Below are 17298 nucleotides of genomic sequence, written 5' to 3'. Positions count from 1 at the left end.
CATTTTCATACCATCCATGCTCTGGCCCTCTTTGCCTCTATATCCTTCTTCCCCTGTTGCTACTTGGCTCTCAATTATCTTCTGTTTCCCTGGGTTTCCCCAGTGGATGTCTTCTCTCCCCCAATCCCCACATCACCATGGTAATCCTAAGCAAGGAAAGAAGGAGATAGGTCCTAACAGGTTACCTCCAAGTAGCATTTCTTCTTTACCTGCTGATGAGAAATAAAAGTCTATATCCTACCAACCCTGCTGCTGCTGCTGCTAAGTCGCTTCAGTCGTGTTCGACTCTGTGCGACCCCATAGATGGCAGCCCACCAGGCTCCCCCGTCCCTAGGATTCTCCAGGCAAGAACACTGGAGTGGGTTGCCATTTCCTTCTCCAGTGCATGAAACGGAAAAGTGAAAGTGAAGTCGCTCAGTCATGTCCGACTCCTAGCGACCCCATGGACTGCAGCCTACCAGGCTCCTCTATCCATTGGATTTTCCAGGCAAGAGTACTGGAGTGGGTTGCCAGTGCCTTCTCCAAGTTACATTATTTTACCTTGGCCTCAGGAGAAAGGGCAATTGGGAATGCAACTTGCTGGCTTCCTCTTACTGGACTATAAATTCCTTAAGGAAATGTTCATGTCCAATTTGATTTGATCCTTACAACCATAATGTAAAATGGGCAACCGTGTCTCCCACATTACTAAAGAGAAATTTAATCTCCCCCTAAGACATCTCTTTGAATATCTTCAAGTATACACTTAACCAATCCCTCTTCTGAGACCTCCTGAAAAGCTATTTGAATAGCACTTGTAATACTTTATATTCCCATCTGTATATGTAAAGCCAGCTCTATTCACCCTTCTTCCTACCATAGAAGGAAGGGTTGCGCATAAAAAAAAAAATCTTACTGTCAGCTGGTCAAGCACACAATTTTCTATAGTTCCTGACCTCCAGTTTAGGGATACATACATTCTTTTTTTTCTCTTTGGCTTCGCTCCATGGCATGTGGGAATTTTGTTCCCTAACCAGGGATTGAACCCACACCCCCTGCATTGGAAGCATGGAGTCTTAACAACTGGACTACCATGGAAATCCCATACATTCTTTATTTTTCTTTTTTTATACATACATTCTTTAAGAGCATCAATTTTTTAAATCTCTGTTTCTTTCATTAAAATCGTGTATAAGGCACTATGATAGGCACAGAATCATCTAATGATCCCATTGATTGTTCCTCACTGAGCTTTGGCAAACTTGGGAAAATGACAGCTAAAGACTGAGTTTTGTCAGGCTCGGGGAAACAACAGCTAAACACTGAACTTTGTCAGTTTTGGGGAAATGACAACTAAGTGCCTGGAGCAAGGGGTTGGAGTCGGATGGACCAAATGCAGGGTAGAAATTGATTCCTACACATGCCACTGGAAGCCAAGTGTTTGCAAATCAGTCTTTCCCTGTGACCTATACCATTTGTACTCATTTCTAATCAGAAAACTAGTCTTTCATTTAAAAACTTGAATTTTAAAGGTTTATATTAAGAAGTTATAGCTTCTATAGAGTTCATGCTTTCAACCACTTACCAATCAAGAGGATCACTTGAATACACACATCACAACATCACATCACTTTACTAGGGATATATTTTCATGGTTATTGTAAGAGTGAAACCCAGTTTTATCATGAGATCTTTCTGGTGCTTCAGCATATGGGTATTTGAATTGTAATACAAATCTATTTCATATTTTGTTTTTCTAATCTCTTCTGCAGAGCTTTCCAAACTGCTCTGCAGATGCTGGGTTAGTGGGAATCCATTGAGCATTTTTTAAGGAGCAGGCTCTAGGTAACTTATTTTCCTTCCCCACAAACCTCTAAGTGAGGGAGTTTGCCATGATCTTCCATTTTGGTCTGAGATGTTGCTGATATCTGTCATTCTTCTACTCTCCTCTAATGATGGGGCTGGAATTCAGTTTCCACTGGTCTTGCATGATCTGATTCCAGCTTGAGCTTCATCCAGCCCAGCATTTCTCATGATGTACTCTGCATATAAGTTAAATAAGCAGGGTGACAATATACAGCCTTGACGTACTCCTTTTCCTATTTGGAACCAGTCTGTTGTTCCATGTCCAGTTCTAACTATTTCTTCTTGGCCTGCAAACAGATATCTCAGGAGGCAGGTCAGATGGTTTGGTATTCCCATCTCTTTAAAAATTTTCCACAGTTTGTTGTGATCCACACAGTCAAAGGCTTTGGCATAGTCAATAAAGCAGAAATAGATGTTTTTCTGGAACTCTCTTGCTTTTTCGATGATCCAGCGGACATTGGCAATTTGATCTCTGGTTCCTCTGCTTTTTCTAAATCCATATTGAACATCTGGAAGTTCTTCTTTTAACTAATTTAACTTATATGCAGAGTACATCATGAGAAATGCTGGGCTGGTTGAAGCACAAGCTGGAATCAAGATTGCTGGGAGAAATATCGATCACTTCAGATATGCAGATAACACCACCCTTATGGCAGAAAGTGAAGAACTAAAGAGCCTCCTGATGAAAGTGAAAGAGGAGAGTGAAAAAGTTGGCTTAAAGTTCAACTTTCAGAAAGCTAAGATCATGGCATGTTGTCCCACCACTTCATGGCAAATGGATGGGGAAACAATGGAAACAGTGACAGACTTTATCTTTTGGGGCTCCAAAATCACTGCCGATGGTGACTGCAGCCATGAAATTAAAAGACGCTTGCTCCTTGGAAGAAAAGTTATGACCAACCTAGACAGCATATTAAAAAGCAGAGACGTTACTTGATCAACAAAGGTCTGTCTAGTCAAAGCTACAGTTTTTCCAGTGGTCATGTATGGATATGAGAGTTTGACTATAAAGAAAGCTGAGCACTGAAGAACTGATTCTTTTGAACTGTGGTGTTGGAGAAGACTCTTGAGAGTCCCTTGGACTGCAAGGAGATCAAGCCAGTCCATCCTAAAGGAAATCAGTCCTGAATGTTCGTTGGAAGGACTGATGCTGAAGCTGAAACTCCAATACGTTGGCCACCTGATGCGAAGAACTGACTTATTGGAAAAGACCCTGATGCTGGGCAAGATTGAAGGCAGGAGGAGAAGGGGTCAATAGAGGATGAGATGGTTGGGTGGCATCACTGACTTGACGGACATGAGCTTGAGTAAGCTCCAGGAGTTGGTGATGGACAGGGAAGCCTGATGTGCTGCAGTCCATGAGATCACAAAGAGTTGGACATGACTGAGCAACTGAACTGAACTGTATGATCTGATACACTGTCATTGTTTCTTTCCCTTTTTTAAAAATTATAGGTTATTTATTTATTTATTTTTGGCTGTGCTGGGTCATGATTGCTGCACACAGGCTTTCTCTAGTAGCAGCAAGTGGGGACTACTCTTCTTTGTGGTGCGTGGACTTCTCTTTGCAGTGGTTCCCTTTGTTGTGGCGCATGGGCTCTAGGTGCTTGGACTTCAGCAATTGTGGCCCGTGAGCTTAGTTATGCCGTGGCATGTGGAATCTTCCCAGACAAGCGATCGAACCCATGTCCCCTGCATTGGCAGGAGGATTTTCAACCACTCTCAACCATTCTCAACCAAACAGGGGCCACCAGAGAAGTCTCTGTTTCTCTTCTTTTATTGGCATCAACAACCCAAAATTGAGCAGACCTAAAGAGAACCTCTACAGACCTGGACCAACCAGTAAGCCAACCAAGGCATTCTCTGTTATGGAAAAATAATCCACAGGGGAATGTGGGGTTTTGTTTGTTTTTTGCCAATTTAGATTTAACTACATTCAAAACGTTAATATGTTTAACTACAACCATTCAACAATGTCTCAGAGACACTGTTCTTATTATAATAGACTCTCTATTTTCTTTTGCTAATATTTTTTAAAGATAGTTTTTAATGTTATCCTTCATAAGGCACTATTTTATAGTTAAGTGTTTTTGAACATATTATTTAAATGCCTAAAAGAATTTTAAACAAGACATTTTAAACAAACATCAATGCAGTTAAACTTTAAATATTGATATATTTATTCAAATAGATTTAACAATTTATCCCCTATGAAAGACTAACCAAGTTTTCAAAAAGACTTTCTTTTTACACAATAGAAAAAACTGATATAGTCAGGTGGCACAGTACAGATAACATCTTCCTTCCATTAATTTGAGAAGTGACCTTGTACATATGGATTAACATAGCAAGATGTGGATGCTGGATAGCTATTGTCTTATGGAATTTGATTGCCTGCAAAAGTAAGCTTAAATTCATGGTTCTGATTCATGTGAAAAATAAAAATAATCACTAAAGGCCAAATTATTTGAAATATAAAGGTAGGACACATTCATGGCTAATGTCAGAATCCTTTGGGGGTGGGATGGCAGACTTGTTTAGCAGGTATAGAAGCTGTATAAACACTGAGCAAAGGGTTATGGTGATGATAATTTAAAAATCGACATCAGGAAGTGAAAATTCTTACCGCTTAAAATAGCCATTTTTTTTTTTTTTTTTTTTTTTTAATAAACTTATTTATTTTACTTGGGGGCTAATTACTTTACAATATTGTAATAGTTTTTGCCATACATTGACAAGAATCAGCCATGGGTTTACATGTGTTCCCCTTCCCGAACCCCCCACCCACCTCCCTCCCCCTCCCATCCCTCTGGATCATCCCACTGCCCCGGCCCCGAGCCCTTGTCACATGCATCGAACATGGAATGGTGCTCTGTTTCACATATGACAATACACATGTCTCAATGCCATTCTCCCAGAACGTCCCACCCTCACCTTCTCCCTCAGAGTCCATAAAATTGTTCCATGCATCTGTGTCTCTCATTCTGTCCCGCATATAGGGTTATCGTTACCATCTTTCAGATCTTCTTCCTATGATTAACACTCTTTCTCATGACCTAAATTGACTGGAGAAAAGGAATTGGGGAAAATAACTGGGATTTCATTATAAATTACAAAATTGCCATTCACTTTACCCCTTCCACTTTTTAGGCAGAGAATAAATCCCATTGTAATACTGAGAGGAAGAGTGAAACGTGTGGTGTTTCCATTTCTATCAGTAATCATTCTCACTGTGTGCTCACTAAGTTCGCCTGTTGGACCAGAGTGGAACTCAATTCTTGTATTCTCCGTGCTGCTTCTTCTTCCCACGGGGAACGTGACTCTGGGAAAACGGCGACTTGATATTTAAGCGATCCCTTTCGGCCTCTTCTTCCTCGTCATATCTCTCATCCTCACTGTCATCCTCCGCATCGCTGCTCTGTGGACTGGAGGCCTGAGACCCTGCAGGAGAAGGCGGTACCGAGGAAGGCCTGGGATACTTAAACCCTTCTGTCTGCCAAGGCCAAAAACGAGACACGAAACATCAGAACGACCTCTTGATTTTTCAGTGAGGTAAACACTCGGCATGTGCATTTAATAAAGTCACAGTTGGATATTTTTTGTGGTCTGTTCAGGGGCTATTAATTTTGATTTAATTTGACTCTAGTACCACCAAGTTCAAGAGAGATTCGTTAAATAAATAGCTTCATTTTACGGACCACTGAAATGTGCCAGGTGCTATGTGTATGTGTGATCTTATTTAATCTCCAACCGACCCGTTCCTCCCATTTACAGAAGAAAATTGAGGGTCCAAGGGGGTCCAAATGATTTGCTCAAGGTCATACAGCAAATGGTAGAGCAAAGATTGGTTCCAGAAGACCTGAATATTTTCAGAGCCTCTACAGACCTGGACCAGTCAAGATGTTCACTGTGATCTAACTGTAACAATTCTCAAATCTGGAAAAAACTAATCCATGGGTGAATGTGGGGGCTTTTTGGTCAGTTTAGGTTTAACTACATTTAAAACATCGTGCTGCAGTCCATGGGGTCACAAAGAGTCGGACATGACTGAGCGACTGAACTGAACTGAAAACATTAATATGTTTAACTACAATCATTCAGCAATGTCTCAGAGACAGTGTCCTTATTATAATTAAGTAGGCTATTTTCTTTTTGCTAATATTTGTACGATCATTTTTGGGATGATCTGGCTGTGACTACCCGAGAGCCTTTAATATCTATTACCATGATACCCTGTTGAGATTATCAGTCTCTATTTCATCCTTGAGATTTACTCAATCAAACTGCAGAACATGGGCAGCCTGGATATCCATGGACAGCAACCACTAGAAAGATTCCTGGAAGCCAGGCCACTTCGTTGACCTTGAAATTCCACCAGTTCCATTTATTTCAGTCAATGAGCATTTATCACTAGGTTTTAATCAATTGCCCTTCTACCTAAGATGCACTGAGATAACTCGTTTGATAAACAGACACTGAGCACCACCTATAGGACAGACACCCTAATGCCACTGGGGAAACAAAGATGAAAAACATGATGCTTCATCAATCAGGAAAACAAATGTAACAGCACTTGTCATTCCGAATTTCAACTATTTTTAGACACTATTATGTCATATATGTACAATCACTTCAAGACTCTGATACTTTACCAGAAAGCAATACAAAACGAGAAAAAAAGAAAGAGCTGAGTCCTATACTTAGCATAGGAGCTCAATACTTATTTAGTTAAATTAGTTGAATAAATGGATGAATATAGCCGAATTATCATTCAGGGCAGTGACCACCTCTAAATAATCTAAGCAAGTCACTCTGAGGACATGGATATGGGAACTGAAACAATCATGGACATGGGAACTGAAATTTATATACCGAGGGATTTATGAAACCCTTTCATTTTCTCTATTAGCAAATTTTACCTCAGGTTAGCTTTATAGATCTGGTCCTCAAACACCAAATAAAGGTGAACATAAGGTATTGGGCAAAATTGTTTATGGTAAAAATTACTCCTGATTGAAAAACTACATCTACATTTGGAGTATCTATAAATACTTGATGAAAATCTCTAGCTTTTAGAAATCCTTGAATTTGATGACTCTTATAATTGCTCACAATCCTTGCAGAGACCACAGAAGCTTATCAATGAAGATTTGCACGAGATGTTGGCTCTTGTGGGGCATGGAACTACTAAGCTAAAATAGATCTCATGGCCAACGGCAGGGGTTTCATCTTTTTGCACCTAAGTGTTCACCTGGTGGGGAGGGACAGAGAAGTTTAGCTCTTGGACCGCTGTGTAGACCACTGTAAGGACTTATTCCACTGAAGAGAAATGTCTGATACTGCTCTGCTTAGAGCTGTGTTTCCTTCTAGGTAAATGTGATGACAAGTAGTCTAGTCTAGTCTCATGAATATAAATGTCTAAGGTGACTTTAGAGGAAGACTCCCTGGTGGGCATGGCTGAATGAAACAGAAATGGTCATCTAGTCCAATTTCTTCCATGGTGCTTGAAGTCTCTCTATTATTCTTATCGAGTCATCAACCAATATTTAAACATCTCATTGGATAGCAAATTCACTTCTGATGAAAGTAGGCCAGTTTACTTTTGGACAGGTCTCAAAAAAACTGATGTCTCAGAGAAGTTTCAGGCACTAAAGCATGAGAGTTTTCATTTGAAAGTGCTTCTCCAGTGACATTAAGTAGCTGACTGCTGATCCTAGGTATAGGCTAACTGAATTGAGGGCTTAGAGATAGTCTGACTTGTCAGTTTCTCTATTTGTTTTGTTACAACACTATGAAAAAGTACAATAATTTGTGAATTTAGCTACTTTCAAATAAAAGGAGTTACTACACATAAACCATTTAGCTTTCAAAACAAATAAACAATACATAAACAATTTACCGTTGGTGGTGATGTGGGTTCCATGTGGAATTTTTCTGGAAAGGCTCTGCTTAATGTCAGGTGCCTGGCATGCTGGTAATACTGTGATAGAAAATCAATCCATGGTTAAAAAAAACATTTATAGTTATATATTTATATCTCAGTGGCCAAATTATTATATAAAATCTTATTCTCCCACTTATAAATATATATATTTTAAAGTGGCAGATTTTAGTTACCCTAAACTTAAGAATCAAAAAACCATGACATTGCTGTGTAATATTGGGAACTCAACCTGGTACTCTGTGACAACCTAAAGGGATGAGATGGTGGGGTGGGAGGAAGGTCAAGAGGAGGGGATATATGTTTACTTATGGCTGATTCACATTTTATGGCAGAAAGCACCACAACATTGTAAAGCAATTATCCTCCAATTAAAAATAATTTTTAAAATATGGTAACTTACAGGTTTATTATTTTTCAGTGAATAAGTAAAGAAATATTACCAAAAATTTGAAGGGAAGGCCATCCTTCTAAGTAAATGAACTCTTACTTGAACTCTGAATTGAGCACAAAGGTGATTGAAAACACTGGCTTTATTCTACAGAGAAGCAGTATGGTGTGGAAAAAAGTTGGGGCCTGAATAATCGGACAAAATGGATTTAAATCCTGTTTCAGATATTAAGAAAGAAACATAACTTCTAAGTGCCTTATCATCCTGCTTTCATTATAAAATGAAGACAGTAAAATTAATCTTCCAGGTAATAAGCATAACTGTCAGCATTAGTGTGTGTGTATCCTCAGCTCATGGCTGCATCTGTCATTTGTCAGCCAGAGTTCAGCAGTATTTAAGCAGTTACATTATGCGAAGGCAAAGTCAATTTAGTTTTTATTAAATCATCCAGTGCTAAGGTGTATGAACATCTCTGAGTATTTATAAACTTACTGCAGAATAGAAAGGAGGTATTTCCTGTACCTGTCATTTGGAGAAACAAGATTATTCCCACTCCCCATTGTAGTTGAGAAATGTGATCATATTATCTCTTAGAGTGAAACAAAACAGGGACTTTCTTCTTGATGTTTTCCTCATCTTCATGAAACAATACCTGTAATGCATCAAGTTAAGCCCTAGCGATAGAATAATTAGTAAGATCATGGCTAGATCTCTCTGAAATGGCTGTTCTGGTCTCAAACTAAATATAAAGAATTGGAGGTAGGACTTTGCAAATTCACATCAAGTTGAAAGTAGTCATAGTAAGTACATGAGAACATCAGTGAGATCTTAACAATGATGATACAGATTGACCTTATAGATGGCAACTCAAATCAGATCTTTTATAACCCAGCGGAGATCTTTAAAGGGGTCCTCTGTGTAGATCACAGACTTGCTTACTCTGCCTAAGTATCTCCAGTCCAGAAGATCTGAGAGCCTCTCGGTTCGGTTCCTTTGAATAATCCTCTGGCGGCGTGACTGTTTGCAAAATCCATAGAGAAACTGAGTCAGCTGGTTGCAAGAATCATCGGGTGAGCAGAACCGCCTGTCAACGATGTAAATTCCTGAGGGACACAAATGCCAGAGCACAGGTAAAGGTAAAGCTAACCTTGGAGCATTTCTACTCTTGTACCTTAGAGTCCATCATGGACCGCATGCTTATCCATTCCCTGACTCCCCTACTGCTTCCGCTTCATCTTTTCCCTTCCAAGACTGTATTTCTCCTGTGATTTCCTTCTAATGGCTCACAACTGTCACTAACACACAGCCAACCAAATGAATGTTGCCATAAAAAAACCTGGCACAACAGGGCTACCCCAGATCAGTGGTCCTCCTTCGGGCTGGAACCAGAGTCTCCAGGCTGAGGACTGCATCTCAGTGCTTTTCAGGTTCCCCAGTGTCCCCACTGTGCACCATGGGGTGAGACCGCAGCTGTCACCCAAGGAAAGACAACGGCGACAATGCGACTCTGAAAGACCAGAGAACCAGCATGTCCAGGCAGAGCGTCCAGCCCATTCTAATTTTTCTTGCTGGTCGGCAACATGGGCATAGAGATGCTGACATCATTTGCCATCTTAAATGTGAATTTTGATAACTTGGTAGTTGGAACTTACAAAATAATTATGCTGACCAATACATGTACTTTAAAGCCATGGTTATCATAATATCACTTCTAGGTAATAGAAGACCAAACCAATTCAGAAAAATAAAAAGGTGAAAAGGCAAGATTTGTCCAAGTTTAGCACTCCTTTTGGAGAAGGGGACAGCTACCTACTCCAGTATCCTTGCCTGGATAATCTCATGGACAGAGGAGCCTGGTGGGGTACAGTTATTGGGGTTGCAAAGAGTTGGACACGACTGAGCAACTAACACTTTCACACTTGGTAGTTTGACTTTTAGGCAATATATTCAATATTAATATCATCGTTATCTTTTCTATGGACCATATAAGTAATCTACTTTTAATCAACCAAGTATAAATATTAATTGGAGTTTCCCTACTGACTCAGAGGTAAAGAATCTGCCTGCAATGCAAAAGACCCAGCTTTGATCCCTGGGTCAGGAAAATTCCCTGGAGGAGGGCATGGCAATCCACTCCAGTATTCGTGCCTGGGAAATCCCATGGACAGAGGAGCCTGGTGGGCTACAGTCCATGGGGTCACAGAGTCCAACACAACTTAGTGACTAAACAACAACAAAAAACCAATCGGGATAGTGTTAGAGTTGGGCTCTGTAAAAACTCTGTACTTTGTTTGGTGAGAGGTCCCTTCTCCCTGGTTGGGTTCATGATGAAAAGCCTCACCGTATGCAGTGGGGTCAGCCACATGCTCCTGCATGAAACAGCCAAAGCCGGAGAGATTGGTGGTCACACTGGGGATACCCATCACAGTGCATTCAGCTGCCAGGGGAAATAGAAAAAGGCTTGGCTTCAGACCAGCAATTATACCCTCTTATACATCTAGAGAAGGAAAAAGTTCCAGTCCTAGTAACAGCAATGTTTGTTTTGTGCCAGACACATTACTAAGCTTCTTACATGCATGAACAAATTTAATCTTCTCAAGCAGCCTGTGAAGTAAAGCTATTATTATCCCCATCTTATGGATGAAGACACTGAGGCCCAGGGAGGTTAAATAGCTTGCCCAGCTTCACAAAGCCAGGGGATGTGGTGGAGCTGGGATTTGTAGCCAAGTGCCCAGCCCCAGAGCTGCTCAGAACTGCTACCTAACACTGCCTCTCTCATTCCAGCTGCCTTTTCTTTTGCCCTGTTCTAAGCTTGTGTCTCTAAGTATATGGCAAGTTTATGCGGTAAGCCGACTCATTGGAAAAGACCCTGACGCTGAGAAAGATTGAGGGCAGGAGGAGAAGCGGATGACAGGAAGAGATGGTAAGATGGCATTACCAACTCAATGGACATGAGTTTGAGCAAGCTCCCGGAGATGGTGAAGGACAGGGAAGCCTGGCGTTCTGCAGTCCATGGGGTCGCAAAGAGTTGGAGACGACTGAGCGACTGAACAACAAAATACATTATGGACAAGACCAGTTCCTCCCCTCATTTTCATCTCTTTTGCCGCCAACCTCTTCCACTTTCTCGGGTACTCAGTGAAACCATGGTTTATTTCAATCTTCTATCACCTTTTAGTCAAAACTTTTTCTCCAGACAATCTCAGATGTGTCTGAAGACATGTTACCACACTCAAGGATGTTTGAATGGTTAACGTGAAATTTATATTTAATTATGGAATTTTTCTTGGTTGATTAGTGGGGATGGGGGGATAAAAAAAATTTCCTCGTGACCCATGTACTCCTATTCTGCAAGTATTTCCTCTTGGTTTAGCTCCAGAGAGTAGTGGTTTTCAAATTTGGGGGAAGATGGAAGAGGAGAGGAAGTTGAATCAGGGATTATTGACTCATTTGAGAATGTGATGAAACCCTAGAACTCCTCCCCAGAAAAATTTTGCCTACAATTCTATGACACTTTACAGATCCTCAGTTTTATTAAATACTCTTTTACACCCAAATAATAAAATTTCAGGCACCTTTGTAAGCACCGTATATGTCCACTGAATGAAATTAATGAAGTCAGTGTTTATCTTCACTGGGTTTTCTCAAAACATAAAACACAGATTTTAATACTTTCTGGAGTGAGAGTTAGCACCACATAAAGCAATTGTTCTAAAAAATTATCTAATATGCTAATACCAAACTTATACCACCAGAGGTTCTGCTATTTCTGTAATTCAAGTTAGGAAAGGAGGGGCCAACTTCCTTTAGTTAATTTAAAACAGAGAATGACTCATTCACTATTTGGCATGTGTTTCTCACACCCCCTTTTCCATCTACTTATCTTTTATAACACCTTTGCTGGCCTTTATCTTAACAAACAAGATATAGCTCCTCTATCATTTCAGGTTAAGTTTACCTTTGTCCTATTATACGATATTCTGGTGGGAAATAAGCTAGATAACCTTCTCTTTATCCAGTATAAATGACTTCCTACATTCTGGTTGTCACTCATGTTTTGGTTTTGTACTTTTTTGTTCTCCATATTTACAGTTGAAAATTATATTACTTACTAGAAATAATAGGAGCAACAAACTTGTCAGTTCATCAAGTGAATTGTTTCAATGTATCTCAAAAGATAGTTACTTTATTAAAAACAATTTAAGATCACTGTGTGGGCATTTTACAAGTAAGAAGATACTACCTTCACAAAAGTGGAATTGGTGCCAAAAACAACTTTTAGAACTACAAGGGATATAACTGGAGGAGTCAGATTAGTAACTTTACTATGTTGTGTTTCAAGAGTGGGTAATTCTTTATCAAGCTTTCCCCAAATGTTCTAATGGTTTTACAGCTGCTGGCAAATTATTCTTGCTGGAGCCTAAGACAATAAAAAAGGAACTTTATCAAAAGATGCAGAGCCTTGTCACTCCTTTTGTAAAGATTATAGTATCCTATTTATATAGAATTTAAAATTCTATACTTAAATTCTGGGGTCAGAGTGCAAAGATTAGAAAAACCTTCCTCATAGTTCAGCCTATGACCTCTCTCATCCTAATTGCTGCTGCCCATTACTTAGACCATGATGACACTGAGATGCAGAAGGCAAAATGTATTCATTATAAGTAAAAATGTTTTCTGAGCCTTTTATTTTCAATTATAAATGGAATTATAGCTGTACTGGGAGGAAAACCTCTGATTACCAAGAAGATGGAAAAGTCATCAATGTCTTCTTTGCAGTGGCATATAAAGTAATTGTTTCCTTTTTAGTTAGGCATTTCAGTACAAATACAAATGGACGGCTCCTGATGCCAATGACAACCATGTTAGTAGGATACAGAAAAGAAAAAAAGATAGTTGATCTGAGAATCTACCACCTGTGGAAAAAAAAGGGGGTGGGGCCGGTGTAGGGTCTGAATGGAATTATGTCATTGGCATAATGCCTACCACCAAACTGACATTCTATCTTTACCTCTTTATTGAGAGACAAGGATGTGAAGATGACTTTTCACTGTACATCTCTTTATACTATTTGTGTCTTTAAACATGTGAACGCATTACCTAGTTAAAAGATAAATATATCCTTAACTTAAAAAGGGATTCTTCTGAGATAAATTTTATAACAATTTCAGAAATAATTGTTTCCCATATTAATCTCCTTGTAGTTAGTTTCTCCTTCATATTAATGGATAAGACTGGTGAATTAACTAAAAAGGTATATTCTTTATAAAAATCTTTTTCTTTGGAATGCAATGAGGCAACAAGTCAGATACTAAAATATGCCCAACCACAACTTCTTACACTTATATAAAAGATTACGTATTATGTCCTTGGGCTTCCCAGGTGGCACCAGTTGTAGAGAACCTGTCTGCCAACTCAGGAGACATAAGAGAGGTGGGTTTGATCCCTGGGTTGGGAAGATACCCTGAAGGAGGGCACAACAACCCACTCCAGTATTCTTGCCTGGAGAATCTCATGGACAGATGATCCTGGCGAGCTACAGTCTGTAGGGTCGCAAAGAGTTGGGCACAACTGAAGTGACTTTAGCACGCACACACGCATTATGTCTTTATGCTTTCCTCAGGAGCTACAAAGCGTAAAACTGACCTCTGGGATAGATCCAACCAAAATCACTTTTAAAACAAACAAACAAACAAAACCAGAACCTTAGTAGAAATGACATATCAACTTGGAATATTACATTCATGTGTGTAGAACAATATTCTAATACAATTTAAAGCATCTCACAATCTATACATGTCCCATACCTGGAGTATAACCCCAAGGTTCATAGTATGATGGAAATACTCCAAGATGACAACCTCGGACAAACTCTTCGTAATCCATGGGTAACAAGGGGCTGGTGGAAGACAGGAACTCTGGGTGCAAAATCAACTGAAAGAGAAAAAAATCTAATGAGAAAAAAGAGAAAAGAAAGAAGAAATTAGAGCAAAAAATCTCCTAGTTTTTTTATTTCAGTATTTCGATACTATAGAATCCTTGTGTTATAGATTTAGAGGAAAGAAAGTGAGAGATAAGGAAAAAGAAAAGGTAAAAGGTCTGGGTGTTTTTTTCTCCTCTCTCCATTCTCTGTGAATATCTACTCTGAGGACTGATTTTCCCTCAAGTTCCCAAGCCTGGATTGGAGGATATAGAGTTATTGTGTCCATTTTTGTTCTCATGCTAAACTCATCCAATCCAGCCTTTATTGACAATAAAGATTTTATTTGCTTTTCTAATTGCTGGCCCCTGTCTTGTTTTTCAATTTATTCCCACCAGCAGCAGAAAAGAAGGGAGCTACCCTTACACGCCAAGTGAAATGGAACTGAGGGCCAATTGCAAGCTACCGATGCGCTGTCCCTGAACTGGAGATGGGAAGAAGAGCAGGACATCCTGATAGGATATTTTCACCTTGTGAGCACAATGGTCAAAAATAATCTCCAGAGCATAGGTTATAAAAAAAATGCAGTAAACAACTAGGATGCAATGAGTTTGAGCATTACCTTTCTTTTTAGCATAATTGATTTTTTTTAAGTTTATGCAATTTGATTTTACACAACAATTGTGTTTAAAACTGGCCCACAGCATTCTGAAAAGTTAGCAGTTGGCTCCTGGGCACTGTTATGAGCCTTTTCTTGGACTGCACAGCCTGTGCGTGTGTGTGTGCTAGTCACTTTGGTTGTATCTGACTCTTTGCGACCCCATGAACTGTGTTGCCTGCCAGGCTCCTCTGTCCACGAGATTCTCCAGGCAAGAATGCTGGAGTGGGTTGCCATGCCCTCCTCCAGGGGATCTTCCCAACCCAGGGATTGAACCTGTATCTCTTAACGTCTCCTGCATTAACAGGAGGGTTTCCACTAGAGCCACCTAGGAAGCCCCGCAGCCTTTAATTTTCTGCAAAGGCAGAGACCAGAGTGCAGCTATACTTGAACAGCTATGAATACAGTAGCTACTTAGCTGGTAACCTAGATAAGTGAGTTCTATTTCTCCTATTTATTAAAATGATGAATTATGAATTTTAGTATAATTATAATATATAAACTATATTTCTCCAGTACTTTAAAATCAGATTTTTTCTAATTCATTTATTAGAATTTAATTTTAATAACTTACTTAGCTATGAGGGGAGGCTGATAAGTAACCTAAAATTGGTTTGGTGAGAACTTTAATAAGATGGAGAAATAGAATTATATATATATAATATATATTTTCATATATAGTATGTTTTATATATTTTTATTTGTTTATATGTAAACATGTTTATATATAACTTGAAATAATGTCAAATTTACAGAAAAGTTGCAAGTATAATATGAAGAGAATTAATATTTTTCCAGATCCATATGAGTATAAATTGCTGACTAGATGCTCATCATCCACAAATACTTAACATGTGTTTCCTACAAACAAGAATATTGCCCCTTAAAAAACTAAAAATAGAGTTACCATATGATCCTGCAATTCCACTGCTGGGTATGTATCTGGAGAAAACCCTATAATTTGAAAAGATACCATGTACCCCAGTGTTTATAGCAGCACTATTTACAATAGCCAAGACATGGGGGAAACCTCAATGTCCATTGACAGATCAATGGATGAATATGAAATATTACTTCATAAAAAAATGAAATAATGCCATTTGCAACAACATGGATGGACCTAAATATTATCATATTAAGTGAAGTAAGTCAGATAAAGACAAATATCATATTATATCACATATGCATAGAATCTAAAAGATGGTACAAATGACCTTATTTACAAAGTAGAAATAGACTCATAGCCATAGAAAACAAACTTATGGTCACCAAAGGAAACAGTGAGGGAGAGGGGAAGAGAGATAAACTACAAGTTTGGGGTTAACATATATATACTACTGTATATAAAATAAGTAAACAATGAGGTCCTACTGTATAGCACAGGAAATGAGACTCATATCTTATAATACTAATAACTTATAATGGAAAAAACTAAAAAAGAATATATATGTATTTATAGCTGAAACACTTTGCTGTAGAGTTGAAGTTAACAATTGAAATAAGTGTATATTCTTCCAAAGAGATTGCTTTGAAGAAAAAAAAACCTAATTTGGGATATACAGCAATAACGATGACGATAGTTGTCCAATACTTTATATATTATAAATCAGTTTCACATATATTACCTCGTTTAATCTTAGCAACATTGTGTGATGGGGCTAATGGCGACCTCCTCCAAAAGGGCTTATGCCATATGCTGTGTGACCCAGGTCTGCTGCACCCAGAGCCCCTGCTCCTGTGGCAGGCCACTGCTGACCCATACCTCTGCAGGAGACATTCAAACACTCAAAGGCAGATCTGGCTCAGTCTCTGTGGGGTCTCTGGTTCCTGGTGTGCACAAGGTTTTGTTTGAGCCCTCCGAGTGTCTCTGGCGGGTATGGGGTTTGATTCTAAATGCAATTTCACCCCTCCTACCGTATTGCTGGGGCTTCCCCTTTGCCCTTGAATGTGAGGTATCTTATTTTGGTGAGATCCAACATTTTCCTGTCAATGGTTGTTCAGCAGCGAGTTGCAATTTTGAATGTATATTGTTAGAAAGAGCTATTCTTTAGAAAACAAACTTGCAGTTACCAGGAGCTAAGGCGGGGAGGGATAAATTTAGAGATGTAGATTGACACATACACACTACTATATAAAAAATAGGCTTCCCTGATGGCTCAAATGGTAAACAATCTGCCTGCAATGCAGGAGACTCAGGTTCGATCCTTGGATCAGGAGGATCACCTGGAGAAGGGAATGGCGACCCACTCCAGTATTCTTGCCTGGGAAATCCCATGGACAGAAGAGCCTGGAGGGCTACAGTCCATGGGATAGCAAAGAGTTGGACACGACTGAGCGACTAATACTTCCACTTTCATATATAAAATAGATAACAAGTAAGTACCTATTCTATAGCACAGGGACTCTACTCAATATTCTGTAATCACCTATGTGGGGAAAGAAGTTTTTTAAAAAGAGCTGATATATGTACATGGATAACTGATTCAGTTGGCTGTACTGCAGAAACAAACACAACATTGTAAATCAGCTATACTCCAATAAAA

At 39.3% G+C, this 17298-nt stretch overlaps 1 protein-coding gene across 4 annotated transcripts in view; it reads right to left on the bottom strand.

Moving 5' to 3' along the window:
• The window catches only part of GYS2 (glycogen synthase 2), a 76783-nt gene that overhangs the window by 13874 nt on the left and 45611 nt on the right, over positions 1-17298 (bottom strand). For 3 of the 4 annotated variants that reach the window (XM_081592238.1, XM_081592236.1, XM_081592240.1), the window contains 5 exons: positions 13985-14111; positions 10519-10614; positions 9117-9280; positions 7745-7825; positions 4925-5338 (listed from right to left, as the gene is read on the bottom strand). In XM_081592238.1, coding sequence (XP_081448364.1) covers positions 5117-5338; positions 7745-7825; positions 9117-9280; positions 10519-10614; positions 13985-14111 — 690 coding nt within the window. In that variant the 3' untranslated portion in view covers positions 4925-5116. Of the gene's footprint in view, positions 1-4924; positions 5339-7744; positions 7826-9116; positions 9281-10518; positions 10615-13984; positions 14112-17298 lie in introns of those variants that run through there. The other variant, XM_081592239.1, reaches the window with a different exon arrangement.

This window comes from Giraffa tippelskirchi, chromosome 4 (genome assembly GCF_054371585.1).
Source record: "Giraffa tippelskirchi isolate mGirTip1 chromosome 4, T2T-mGirTip1v1.2.pri, whole genome shotgun sequence".
Taxonomy (NCBI): domain Eukaryota; kingdom Metazoa; phylum Chordata; class Mammalia; order Artiodactyla; family Giraffidae; genus Giraffa; species Giraffa tippelskirchi.
The sequence above is the reverse complement of the archived record's forward strand: the minus strand, read 5'-3'. Positions and strand labels throughout refer to the sequence as shown.